Genomic DNA, 13,885 nt, shown 5'->3' with positions numbered 1-13,885 from the left:
GTTATCCCAGTGCTTAGTTGCAGTAGAGCTAAATTTTGGTTTATATGAGGGATGGGGAATCTCCAGATGTGATTGGACTGCAAAACCTATAATATTTTGCTATTGACTAAGCTAAGTAGTTGAAATTAATTATGGAGGCGAGGGTGCATATATGTATTTTGGGACAAAAAAATGTTTGATCTAGAGAAGTGAAAAAAGAACTCCAAACACTGTGGAAAATGCCCTGTATTCTGCCCAGATAACATTTTGGAGCAAAATACAAGCTGTTTCAAAATGATGGATCCCATTTCAAAGCAGTGTATTTCATGACAGCAACATGTTACAATTACACAAAAAGTTACAAATGGTTTAATACGTTATCAGGGTTTGCTAACCATTCTAAAATATAACTCTACAAATTGAGAATATCTCATTAGGCCTTATGCTGTGGGGTTGCTATCTTGTAAATGATTGGAGTTTGGGGCTGTTTGTGTGCTGGGAGGAGCATCTAGCAGTAATCATCTGAAATTCTATGCCCCACTCTTTCAAGTAGCAAGAGTTCATTCATGGGTGGTTCATGGTTGCAGAAATATAGGTGATTTCAAAATGGGTCCATCTTTTTGAAACACCCTGTATATATATTTCTTCACCTATTACTGATACAGACCACACAACTTTCCCTATATTTGGAGCCTTTTGCTATGGGAACTGTTATGGTGAACACTTGCACTTTACCAAAACCTAATGGCTCCTGTAGCATAGTTGCGCATATCCAACTCACCTGCGTCACAGAGAAGGGTCCAAAAGACAAGGTTTCCTCTGCCAAAGGCCAGTAACGCTCACATTTTTTCTGGGGGGTGGGAAGGAAAGCAAAGGGAGTTAGCTAAGATTCTGGGATAGTAATAGTCTTTGTTTTCTTGAACCCAGAAGGCTGGGATAAACAACACCAAGAGATTTCTCTGTTTCTGGAGTATCATCCCTCCTCCATCAGGACTCACCTTCCCCATTTCCACTTCTCGGCATGCCATGACAATCACCTGCAGTAAAAGAACACTGTTGAGCAAGAACAATGGGCTGCATTTAATTTGTTCTCTCACTTGAGTCTAAAAGGTTGCTTTCTAAGAGTGATTAGTTGTTATTCCCAATCCTTGGTGGTTAGTTACCCTACCAATTACATTCTCTGTTGAGAAGTCACTGAGTTACTTGGCATTAGTTTTGAGAAAAACTATCAGAATGCTGTAAGTAGACATTGTTTAAATTTTTTATCCTTTAATTTCCATATTTAATTTGATAATTCCCTGCATAGCATCCCAAAAAAGATCAGAACTTCATTTAGGTCTGGTATTCACTTCATGAAATTTTTTCTTGTGTTATATCATCTTTTTTCTCCTTAGTTGGGATATCTGTCCATTAACTCTCTTCATAGTCACTATAAGATTTTGTATGTTTTTAATTTTATTGCCTTTGAAAGCCTCAGGCACTTTGGGTCCCAAGTCTAAGAGAAAAGCAGTGTCATCATCATCATCATCATCATCATCATCATCATCATCATCATCATCATCATCATCAATTTTGTCAATTCCAAGACACACTTTTCCCCCTCAAATAAAAATCTCTAAAAATCTCTAAAAGGTGCTTTTTATTATATATAAAAACAGTTTTTTCCTGTTGATGAAATGAGTGTGTAACTTACAATCAATGGTGTCTTAGAATTGAAGAAATACAGCAAGATTAACAAGGTAATGATGACGGTAATGCTTTTTTTCATTTATTGTTGTTGTTGGCTCTGACCCATGATGATGGTAATGCTTTTTTATGTTTGTTGTTGTTGTGAACTTTCACGTTGACTCTGACTCATGGCTACCTTATCCCAGGAACAATTTACTACCCTCGCAACCTTCATCTTAGGTTGAGAGAGTATGACTTGCCCCAGGTCAGCCAATGGTTTCCATGACTGAATGAGGATTCGAACTCAGGTTTCCTGGAAACCTTGTCTGATACTCAGGCCACCACTCCAATCTATCCCTTAATTTTACTCATTATTTTTCTGTTACTTAATTTTTTTTGAAGATAATACATAAACTTTGGAAAATTTAACCACAATGTTTCTAAAAATGCCCTTGAAAAACAACTAGAAACTATGACACTATCATTACACCCAGCCTGTAATATCATTCTTGCTTGTTGAATTTGTTTTTGAATGTAATGTAGTCATTTCATTGTTACCAAAAAATTAAAGAGCTCCACTATTTAGCTCTGGCTGCTCAGCTTACCTTCACCCTGTACTGCCAAACCATGCGCCAGAAGTCAATCACTGTATGTGGAAGGGGTCCTTGGGTTGCAATGTAGCACCTCTTGTTATCCACACCCTGGAAAGATGAGGAGAATTAAGAAATGACAAACATCAATCAGCACAGGACATTGGGCTGAACATGAACAGCATGTCCTACTGCGACTATGTGGCTGCTCAGCTTTGTGTGATATATGATGTTATTTTATGTGATGTGTTTAATAATGTTTAATGTTTTATTAGGGGAGGGTCAACTTTGACGCTTTATACTTTTTTTTATCAAAGGCATTGAATTGTTGCCAACACTGTGAACCGCCCTGAGTCACCTTCGGGGTTGAGAAGGGTGGTATATAAATACCACAAATAAATAAATAATAAATAAATATGTGGGCAAACTAAGGGCTTGTCTACACTCACCCTATACATTGTAGGAAAGTCCCCAGATAAAAGGTTCATGAGAAGTCCAAGACATGGATAAACCAGGACTACACCCACCTATTTTATCTGCACTTAATTGATATAATATGCATACAATTACAAGTAGAATGTTTAATATCTGATTTTAATCTAATTTATTTTTAATATTTAAATTGTGTATATTTTAAGGTAAGCCCCGGTGGCAAAATGCGTTAAAGCACTGAGCTGCAGACCGAAAGGTCCCAGGTTCAAGCCCTGGGAATGGCGTGAGCGGCCGCTGTTAGCTCCAGCTCCTGCCAACCTAGCAGTTCGAAAACATGCCAATGTGAGTAGATCAATAGGTACCGCTCCAGCAGGAAGGTAACGGCACTCCATGCAGTCATGCCAGCCACATGACCTTGGAGGTGTCTACGGACAACGCCGGCTCTTCGGCTTAGAAATGGAGATGAGCACCAACCCCCAGAGTCAGACATGACTGGACTTAACGTCAGGAGAAACCTTTACCTTTTATATTTTAAGGCATTGAATAATTGCCTCTATGTAAGCTGCCTTGAGTCCCCTGCGGGAGTAGCGAAAGGTGGGGTATAAATAGGGTAAATAAATGAATAATAAATAATAGAATGGTCACTAGTCTAATATTAATATTTAACTCCCCCTAAAAACTTGGCTGTTTGAGGGAAGGAACCTTATCTTGAAGTTTATGACCAAAAGTTAATCACATGGTTTTCAGTCATATCACTTTTTAAAAAATCCTCCTAAGTATGTGAGAAGAGGCCTGGGAGGTTATCTCCAGCCAAAGTGTATTGTAGAGAGATTTAAACCTTATCTTCCTCTCTGAAATCCTGGGGAAAAAATCATATACGCTACTTCACACATTTTTGCCAATGGGAGTTTCTTCTCCAGTATCAGCAAGGGATGTTGGATAATTTTGTCCCTGGCAGTAAAATAAATGATTAAATAGAAAAACAGCCAAACAAGCATTTTCTTCCCTTTAATGACACTTTAGACCTGCTGCTTGAGATAGCTGCTCTTCTGCCTGATAGGAAAGCCAGTTCTGAAGTGAGCTCAGCCTCCTCCTGTTTTAATTAGGAACCATGGCATTTCGATGTGCCTTTGGCAATAGGAAGTCTGAGAAAAGCTGCTGTGATGCTGTGATCATCTCTTAGATGTTGAAGCTCTGTTACCTGGATGAAGTTGGCATTGATATAATCTGTTTGCCCTTCTTCTGCCAGTAAGTTTAAAACTACTCGTGTCTGGTCATCTGTAAAAAAAAACACACACAATTAGAACATGTGTCCCCTACTTTTGCGACAGATTAGGGACTAGAGCACTACTGAAAACCAAATATAGTCAGCAATGTGGAACCTGGTGTCTATTTTTATAAATACACTAGCTAAACCAGGCCATGCTCTGCTGTGGCTTAGTCTGATATGAATTGAATGTGAAAGTAAATGGAAGTATTGTAGTGAACATAGATTCACCGATCAAACACAACATTCAATTCAGTTCCCTGACTTGTGTTGCTGTGTGTATGTGGAATGAGAGGAAAGGAAGGAAAAGAGGGGGTTTTTAAACCAAAAATCATTTTTTATTGTAAAGCTAATGGATTGACTACGTTTTTGGTTTGACTGTTTTCTGCATAAACATAAAGATCGGACAGTTTACTGAATCTGGAGCATCCGACGTATAATTGCACATAAGAAAAGCAATTGTTTTCTAAATTCAATCTGCACAATTGCAAAGATTGCCCCTGCGCTTTTTTGATAGTCATAGTGAATGCCAGACATATTGGAAATTGTAGTTGTTTAAACTCAGTCGCCATGTTGGCCGGATTGAGTGGCATTTGTGGAAGTAATACATCTTTACCTTTATGAGGTCCAATCAGAATTGTTGCTTAAATTAGATTGTTCTTCAATTTTTTAAACCTCTAATTGTATGCATAATCTTGGCTGATTGATGTTTTGCAGTAATATAATTAGCACTCCAATTTTTAAATTCAGAATGTGTGACAGTAATCCGGGTACATCAAGGGAATTAAGAAAGTCCATTGGAATGTTCACTACTTCATTTTGGTTCAACACAGAGTCAATGGATTTGTGTGTCACTGTTTCACCTGCATTTTGTTTAGAATTATGTTCATCTCGTGTATGTCAACATTTTTAACCACTAGAATGGTTATTCTGCTCAACCATGCGCGATTTCGTTAATTTGTTTCGATGTTTTGGAGAACCTCTTGTCTACTAAGTCTTGGTATGCCATGTTGTGTCATAATTTCAAGTTGACTGACAGACTACTTTTCGAGTTCTGCATGCACAAACATACGCAGGCTGTATTTTTATATATAAAGATATATATACTAGTTTGGATACCCGGCGTTGCCTAAGTTATTTGAAAAAGTCATTTTTTAAATTGTACAAAATGCATACAGTTGTAGATTAACCACAACTGACATCATACCAGGTTAACCTCATAAAATTCCATTGGTACTTAAAGTTTGTTATGTCGGGCAAGTTTGCTCTGGATGCATCATCGGTGGGGTTCAATGTGCTCTCTGGCTGTAGGGTAAACTACAACTCCCACTATGGTGAGTCAGTCACCTCAAACTCCTCCAATAGGTTGAGTTCATCATGAGAATTCTGTGTGCCAAGTTTGGTCCAGGTCCATCATCGGTGGAGGTCACAGTTTCTCTGGTTGTGGGTGAACTACAACTCCCAGAAAGGAAGGTCCGTTTTCCCCAAACCTCTCCAATAATCAAATTTTGGCATATCAAGTATGAGTACCAAGGTTGGTCTACATCCATTGGTATTTGGGTTCACAGTGCTCTCTGCTTTTTTTTTTCTGTGTCAGGAGTGACTTGAGAAACTGCAAGTTGCTTCTGATGTGAGCTAATTGGCTGTCTGCAAGGGCGTTGCACAGGGGATGCCCGGGTGTTTTTGATGTTTTTACCCTCCTTGTGGGAGGCTTCTCTCATGTCCCCACATGGAGCTGGAGCTGAAAGAGGGAGCTCATCCATGCTCTCCCCAGATTGGATTTGAATTGGCAACCTTCAGGGCAGCAACCCAACCTTCAGGACAGCAGTCCTGCCGGCACAAGGGTTTAACCCACTGCGCCACCAGGAGCTCCTGCTCTCTGGATGTAGGTGAACTACAACTTCCCCAAATCAAAGTGCATTTCCCCCAAATACTTTGCTGGTCATGGGGGCTCTGTGTGCCATGTTTGGTCCAATTCCATCTTTTGTTGAGTTTAGATTCCTCATTGATTGCACGAGAACTATAAATCCCAGTACCTACAACTCTAAAATGTCCAGGTCAATACTCCTCAAAAGTGTGGTCCAGATCCATCATTGTTTGGGGTCACAGTATGCTCTGGATGTAGGTGAACTACAACTCCTATAAATCCCTCCAAAGACCTCCAGTATCTTTGTTGGTCTTGGGGGTACTGTGTCCCAAGTTAGTTCCAGGTCCATCGTTGTTGGGGTTCAGAGTGCTCTTCGATTGCAGGTGAACTATACATCCCCAGTACCTACAACTCCTATAAATCATAGTGAATTCTCCCCAAACCTTTCTAGTATGTTCAGTTGCTAATCAATTCCTCTGCCTGCTGTGTGCCATAGAAAAGAATAGGAAAGGGTTATGGGAGAGGCAATGGTGGAATTATGCAAATTTCACATCAATGGCGAGAGTAAGAAACACTGGGATGTCTGTGGTGGAGGAAAAACAGAAAATCTAGGAGGAAATTGTCCCTGTATGAAGGCATTAACCTGGGTGGTGGGTAGTATGGTGTTTGTGGAGGACATTGTCAGGACATATTCATGTTGCTTGCTATAACCTGCAATATCATTGGAGGGAGGGCCGTTGGTATCTCCTGAGTAGTGGGAGCTATAGCTATTTGTGGAAATGGGACCTTGTCTGTGTAAGTGGACACCTCAGCCACACACATGCATATTTTTACTTTTATTATGTGTATAGGTATGTGCGTGTGTAAAATTTGTGATTGAAAAAGTGCAGAAACACAACCAAAATGTCGAATTAGCACATCACGTCAAATGTATAGATTCTGGTTGTAACTGAAAAGGGTCAAAAGAATGGATCACCAAAAAGTAGACCATTGAAAAGTGGTGGACACCTGTATTTGGATGGGAGACCAACAGGGAAAGCCAACTACGAAGGAATTCTGCAAGAAAAAATAGAAACGTTTTGCTAGTCAGAGTTGATGAATGCAGCAGGCTAAATGGACCAAAGGATGGACACAGTATAAGGCCGCTTCCTATGTTCCCTCATCAGTGGTTATGCTGGTTGCATTTCAACAACAGCTGGAGGGTCACAGCTTCCCTACATCTGTTTTAGAGTATACCTTAATCTGATCATAGTTGGCGGGAGTCTATCATCATAAAGCCTCAGGCTTATTTGTAGTGGCATCATTATGAGGTCCATTGACTTCATGGGACTGCCAATTCATCCTTAGGTTGGGCCCAAGAATGTGGCCCAGCAGTAAATTGGCATAACTAGGAGTACAGGGGTCAGGGAAAAATAAATGTTCAGCACTGAAATTATTTTTTTAAATCAAGGGATGACCTCTCCTCCCCTTTTTCCTTATGTCCAGAATCCACACCACTGTCATTCCCAAAAAGTAACTTTTCTAAACATCTGGTCTTCACAATAAGCCCTTGAAATATATTCTTACAACTCAATTGTCTGATCCTGTAACACTACTAAACTCACAGCTTACTTGATGAATTAAAGATTATTATTTTTTGGCTCATGACCCTTGAGGTGGAACCCCGGGCTTTAAATGTAAAGGGCAAATCTTGAAATGAGGTCATTGGCTGAACATTTAGCTGGAAGAAGCAGCTCACCACTGGCTGCAAGTCAAAAGACACCAGAGGGTGGAAAGGCTCAGAGCAGAGGAATGTAGTAGGGCAACCTATTTCCCTGTGGAAGAAAATTAGCATGAGGCAGAAGAAAGAGAGGGCTGCCCTCGAGGCTGTGGATCACAGATTAAACCTGTCCCTGGGAAGGGCACCCTGTTCCTTTCCTCCCCATTGCTACTCTGCAAGACTGCCAACTCACACGGCAAGATGTCTTTGTAACGGTTCTTCTTGATATTCTCCTTATTGCCACCAGCCTCTGTGGAAATGCTCTGCTGCTGTTGAAATGCTACAGCTCGGGCCTTGATTTCCTATCGAGAAAATGAATATTCATGTTAATTGGTCAAATATATACTGATATTCTGTCTACCACCAATATCCAGCTTCCTAGCTGGCTGACCATATATTTATATGGCCATTTTATATGGGGCTCTTTTTCATCTTTTGCAACTATACAAAATGTCAATAATATTTAGATAGAATTAATGAACATAGATAAAGAGGGCCAAGAGGAGTAAAACATTTTTGCTTTCATTTTCTACAGTTGCAGAAGATGAAACCAGTCCTCAGGATGGTGGTGGGGAAGAACCTGAGGGTAAGCTTTGAAGAAAATGTGTTTACCGTGCTTCCCCGAAAATAAGACAGTGTCTTATATTAATTTTTGCTCCCAAAGATGTGCTAGGTCTTATTTTCAGGGGATGTATTATTTTTCCATGAAGAAGAATTCACATTTATTGTTGAACAAAAAATAAATATTTATTATATGCTATACAGTAGTAGTTGTCATAACCAGACAAATTGTGAATCCTATCAAGAATTTCTTGTTACTACCATTATTTCCATCTATGGTTATGTATATTTACCAATCCTGCATGCTCTGCTGTTCTGTTTGACGGGCATGTTTCCAAACAAAAACTTTGCTAGGTCTTACTTTCGGAGGAGGCCTTATATTTAGCAATTCAGCAAAACCTCTACTAGGTCTTATTTTCAGAGGATGTCTTATTTTGGGGGAAACAGGGTATTTACCCTATATTCGAGAGGGATGCATTCATGAACTTACCATTGCAAGAGGAAACTGGATTAGCGAACCCTATTGACCATAGAATTAACACAGAGTCATCCTGGAAAATGTATAAATATATACTCTGTAGGAATTATGTAGGACCTTCAGGGTGACTGTATGTTCACTTCCAGAGAAACACAGAATCAACTGGAGGACATATAACATTCTTAGTGAGGGATACCATATTTCATCTCATAATAGTTGCCACTGCATAATAGTTGGGGGTCCACTTTGGGGGTTTAATAATTCCTCATATAATAGTCACATCCCAGAGCTTGAGAAACAGACTCGCATTGAGGAGCGATGCCACACTTTCAAGAAAGGGTGCAGTAAAATACTAGGGGTGGGCTAATCTTTGTTTTAAATCATAAGTTGTATGTAATTTGTAAGTTTCGTATATATATAAACAGATATTAAGAAACACGGGGGGCACGCAAAAACTTAAGAATCAAAATTTACTTAATACTTTTCCATTTGAATTCTGTAATGCTCAGAGGTCAGTTTTATTTTCAGTGTAGCAAGGCTTAGCCTAAAAGACTGCCATTCCTCTTTAAATCAAGAAGATAGGCTGCCTCTCACCGTAAAGAGAGAAAAGAGCAGGGTGGGACAAGCTGAGTGAGCTGGGAAAGAGACAGAGAGCACAGAATTCCGATAAACGTAGTTTGGGAAGGCAAAGAGCCCTATGGTACATACTTCAAAAGGCCCTGCCCTAAACTACATTTCCCAGGATTCTGCTCAGCATAAGAATGCCTACATTAGGATGGGGAGAGATTTGTCTCTTCTAGCAGCAGCCAGAGTTCCAATAAATTGTTGAAGCTGCAAAGATACTTCAATGCTAATATGTAAATCTGTGCTGGACTGGGAAGAAATCCCTAAATTGACGTTCTATTGGTTAAAGACATTCATAGAGATAGCTGTTGTGGCTTTAAAAAAAGTTTTTGTCAAAATTTTTAATAAATCCCACAAATCAGTAGATGTATGAATATTTCTGAAACTTGGGGGGAATGATCACCTGTTATCTTGTGTCATAATATAGATAATTCAAGGAGATGACAGCTCTTGTAGTTTAAAAAAAACATGTTGTTTGTAAAAACTTTGAAAATTCCCCAAAAATCCGTGGATGAATGAAACATTCTGAAACTTGAAGGGCTAACAGTAGTAAATGTGTTCTACAATCATAGCAAGTTTCATGACAATAGCTCTAACAATGAGGGAGAAAGCAGCCCCTAAAATTTCCCCATAGGCACAATTATGAGGGATATCCAGAAGGTAAGGTTACAAGACTTTTTAAAATACAAGAATGAATATATTTTAATAAAACTTACATGGATTATAGCATAGGTATTACATTATTTTTTCACATAATCACAATTCAGTTCAATACATTTTGTCATCCGTGGGATGGGTTTTTCGATGCCTGTGTCTAGAAGTCTCTGCTGTCTTTTTCAGCCAGTTTGTCACTTAGGAGACGGGCAGCGAAAAGTAATGAAAAAGTAGATAACTCATTATAGCTACAATACGGACCCCATCCAATTTTGTATACATTTTAGAAATGATTTTCCCCACTCCCTAATTTCGTAATGAGTATTGAAACATTTTTTTCATTTATTGCACAGGCTTATACAGTATTCTGTACCAGTTCCTTGAACACGGGAATTGCTGTGCATCTAGCAATCTGTCTGTCTGTCTATCCTCACGTGGTAGGCTTGTTTTTATTTAAATTTCAGTAGCATGCTCAACTATATTTGATACTTTATGTGTCATATGTAATGTCATCACCAGAGCTTATCCCTGTGATATCACCAAGAGTCATTCTGGTATCACTAAAAGCTGCTCCCTAGTCTCCGCTTGTAGTCTTGAAATTTAACAACATATTGACAACCTATACCCCAGTAGTTGTTAATACATTTCTTAAAACCTAAAGACACCTGATCCCATTTGATCCTAGTGGCTAAACAGGCTCAGCTCTGGTTAGTACTGGATGGGGGACTACCAGAATATCACATGTTGTTAGGCAATATTTCAGAGGAAGGAACTGGAAAAACCACCTCAAAGTATTCCTTTGGAATTCATGAGGTCATAATATGTTGAGAGATAACTTGAAGTCACATACACACATACACATAGGAGGAAATGAGAAATATAAGAATAAATGGGAAAAGAAGGCATAGTTTTCAGCCTTGATTGTAATTCTATTACTGTAGGTGAGGAGAAGGGGATTCAGGCTAAACTGTAAAATATACTTGATGATATCTACGGAAGATTGTTTACTTGGACACATTGAGCACCCCTTAACTGGAAATCTAAAGAAGAACCCCAAAATGTGAAATTGACCACATAGGTGGCTGAGACAATGACAGCTTTGCTTTTAGATATCTCCATGTACCCAAATGTTTAATGTAAAAAAAACATTACATTTTTTGAACAAAATTACTTTCAGGTGGTGTGTATAAGTTGTATATGAAACAGAAATTAATATCATGTTTGGGCTTGGGTTCCATCTCCAAGATGCATGTATATATATGCAAATATGGGTATTCCAAAATGCAAACAAATAAAAAAATCCAAGATTCAAAACACTTCTGATCGCAAACATTTCAGATAAAGGATATGGAACCTGAACCTATGAGACAGAACTTGTCAAATTTTTCTGGATGAGAAGGAGTGTGAGAGCAAAACAGAACTGGCTGTTGTTCTCTACAGCTTCTGCAATTAAACTGGCTCACAGTTGATTTCCATGAGCTAGTTGTGCTTGCCCATGCTTTCTCAGGAATTAATGAATTGCAAAGATGCATAATGGGACACCAGCAAATGCCTGTAATGCATTTTTCCCAATGCACATTGGAACTGATGCAATTCAAATTGGGACTGATGTGATATGGGCACCAACATAGAATCATATAATCATATAATCATAGAATAGTAGAGAGTTGGAAGAGACCTCATGGGCCATCCAGTCCAACCTCCTGCCAAGAAGCAAGAAATCGCATTCAAAGCACCCCCGACAGATGGCCATCCAGCCTCTGCTTAAAAGCCTTCTCTTCTGCAGGCTAAACATGCCCAGTTTTTTAAGTCGATCCTCATAGGGCTTGTTCTCCAGACCTTTGATCATTTTAGTTGCCCTCCTCTGGACACATTCCAGCTTGTCAACATCTCCCTTCAACTGTGGTGCCCAGAATTGGACGCAGTATTCCAGGTGTGGTCTGACCAAGGCAGAATAGAGGGGGAGCACGACTTCCCTGGATCTAGACACTATACTCCTATTGATGCAGGCCAAAATCCCATTGGCTTTCTTAGCAGCCGCATCACATTGCTGGCTCATGTTTAACTTGTTGTCCACAAGGACTCCAAGATCTTTTTCACATGTACTGCTGTCTAGCCAGGCGTCCCCCATTCTGTATCTTTGCATTCCATTTTTTCTGCCAAAGTGAAGTATCTTGCATTTGTCTCTGCTGAACTTCATTTTATTAGTTTTGGCCCATCTCTCTAGTCTGTCAAGATCATTTTGAATTCTGCTCCTGTCTTCTGGAGTGTTGGCTATCCCTCCCAGTTTGGTGTCATCTGCAAACGTGATGATCGTGCCTTCTAACCCTTCGTCTAAGTCGTTAATAAAGATGTTAAACAGAACCGGGCCCAGGACGGAACCCTGCGGCACTCCACATAATAGAAACTGGTTGTTTCTATTATGTAGTAGCATAACAGCAGCCCTTTACTGGATATGGACATAGTGCAACATCATAATTCTAATTCCCACAGATATAATTCAGCATGGCAGGATTCCAGACATTATTTGCAATGTTCACTTTTAATCTTTGTGAAATCTCATCATCTTCTCTTGAGTATATTTTGAAAGAACATATTCTGAAGTATGTCACAGAAGTTTCATCTGACTCTGCAGGGATCATGGGATATGGTTTCCCTGTTCTACATTGCTTCTTTATGCAAAACTGGTTAGAGCACTGTGCAAATTCTCCACCTAGAACTGTGATCCCCACCCAAGGTTTCACCTGGCCATGTGTGGTGTTATGTAATACAGGCCTGTCCTTGAAGTAAGCTGTACTAAAGTAGAGGATCGTAGCATAAGTGTTAAGATTCGTGTAAGATTGGAATCGGAGTAGGCAGACTGAAAACAGGATTCATGGCCTGGAGTGTGTATATGTGCATAAGTTAAAGGTGAATAGGATTTGGAAATGTTGATACTGAGGGTGTCGGGAGCATATGGAGAGGAGTAGGACAAGGGGTTCTTTAAGCAGCATAGAATTCCCACATTATATAATTATGGAATTTGAAGCAAATTCAGAGATGATTTAGGCTAGAGTTGCTCAGGTCATCTGATCTGGGGATAGACAATTGCTTTAAAAAATAATGTGCCAGGGACTGGTATCATATTTGTACCCACTTGACTACTGTGGTTTATTTTATGGAAACTCCCAGGGAGCTTGTGGACTATTGCTGATCAATAGATCACACTTTTAGTATCATTGATCTAGACCAGAGTTTACCAAAAGTATTTGGTCTACTTTCCCCTTTTATATAAAAAACAAAAAAACAAAAAAACTCAGTGGTCCCCCTGGAAATCTACCTTCTTCAAGCGAACAGAAAGTAACAAATTTGCGTTCTTTTATGTATCTATATTTCTATCTTCATCCTACAACATAGTAAAGAAAGATATTTTGTAACTAAGACACTTTGAAGCTTGAAATGATAAAATCATTCATTAAAATCAACTATAGCAACATAGTAAGAGTAGAGACATCACATTGGCAATAAAGATCCGCATAGTTAAAGCAATAGTATTCCCATAGTAACCTATGGAAGTGAGAGCTGGACTATAACATCGTGTGTGGTGTTGGAGGAAATTTTTGAGAGTGCCTTACTGGAGGGAAAGATATTAGAAGCAAAGATGAAATACTTTGGCCACATAATGAGAAGACAGGAAAGATTGGAGAAGATAATTATGCTAGAGAAAATGGAAGGAAAAATGAAGAGGGGCCAACCAAGGGCAAGATGGATGGACACGGCCGACAGGGAGCTGTGGCATCAGCTGGTCCATGAGGTTACGAAGAGTAGGAAGCGACTGAACAAATAGTCAACAACAACACAGTAACAATCACATTACAAACAGAAAACTAAGATAACAAACAACAATATTAAATTAAAAATTACAAATAACATTTAAAAAATCCTAATGAGAAGGATGACCCTGGAGCGCTGCTATCAATTTATTAATGTTTGACACTATTTTTGTTAGCAGTATGAATTAATTTTA

General features: G+C 39.3%; 1 protein-coding gene across 1 annotated transcript in view; it reads right to left on the bottom strand.

Annotated features, from left to right (window-relative positions):
* The window catches only part of ptpn18 (protein tyrosine phosphatase non-receptor type 18), a 69,182-nt gene that overhangs the window by 36,732 nt on the left and 18,565 nt on the right, over positions 1-13,885 (bottom strand). Inside the window, exons 2-6 of the mRNA XM_008103567.2 lie at positions 7,756-7,864; positions 3,871-3,947; positions 2,253-2,348; positions 978-1,016; positions 761-829 (exon numbers count right to left, since the gene is read on the bottom strand). Coding sequence (XP_008101774.2) covers positions 761-829; positions 978-1,016; positions 2,253-2,348; positions 3,871-3,947; positions 7,756-7,864 — 390 coding nt within the window. The remainder of the gene's footprint in view (positions 1-760; positions 830-977; positions 1,017-2,252; positions 2,349-3,870; positions 3,948-7,755; positions 7,865-13,885) is intronic.

The sequence above is a fragment of the Anolis carolinensis genome, chromosome 2 (genome assembly GCF_035594765.1).
Source record: "Anolis carolinensis isolate JA03-04 chromosome 2, rAnoCar3.1.pri, whole genome shotgun sequence".
Classification (NCBI taxonomy): domain Eukaryota; kingdom Metazoa; phylum Chordata; class Lepidosauria; order Squamata; family Dactyloidae; genus Anolis; species Anolis carolinensis.
The sequence above is the reverse complement of the archived record's forward strand: the minus strand, read 5'-3'. Positions and strand labels throughout refer to the sequence as shown.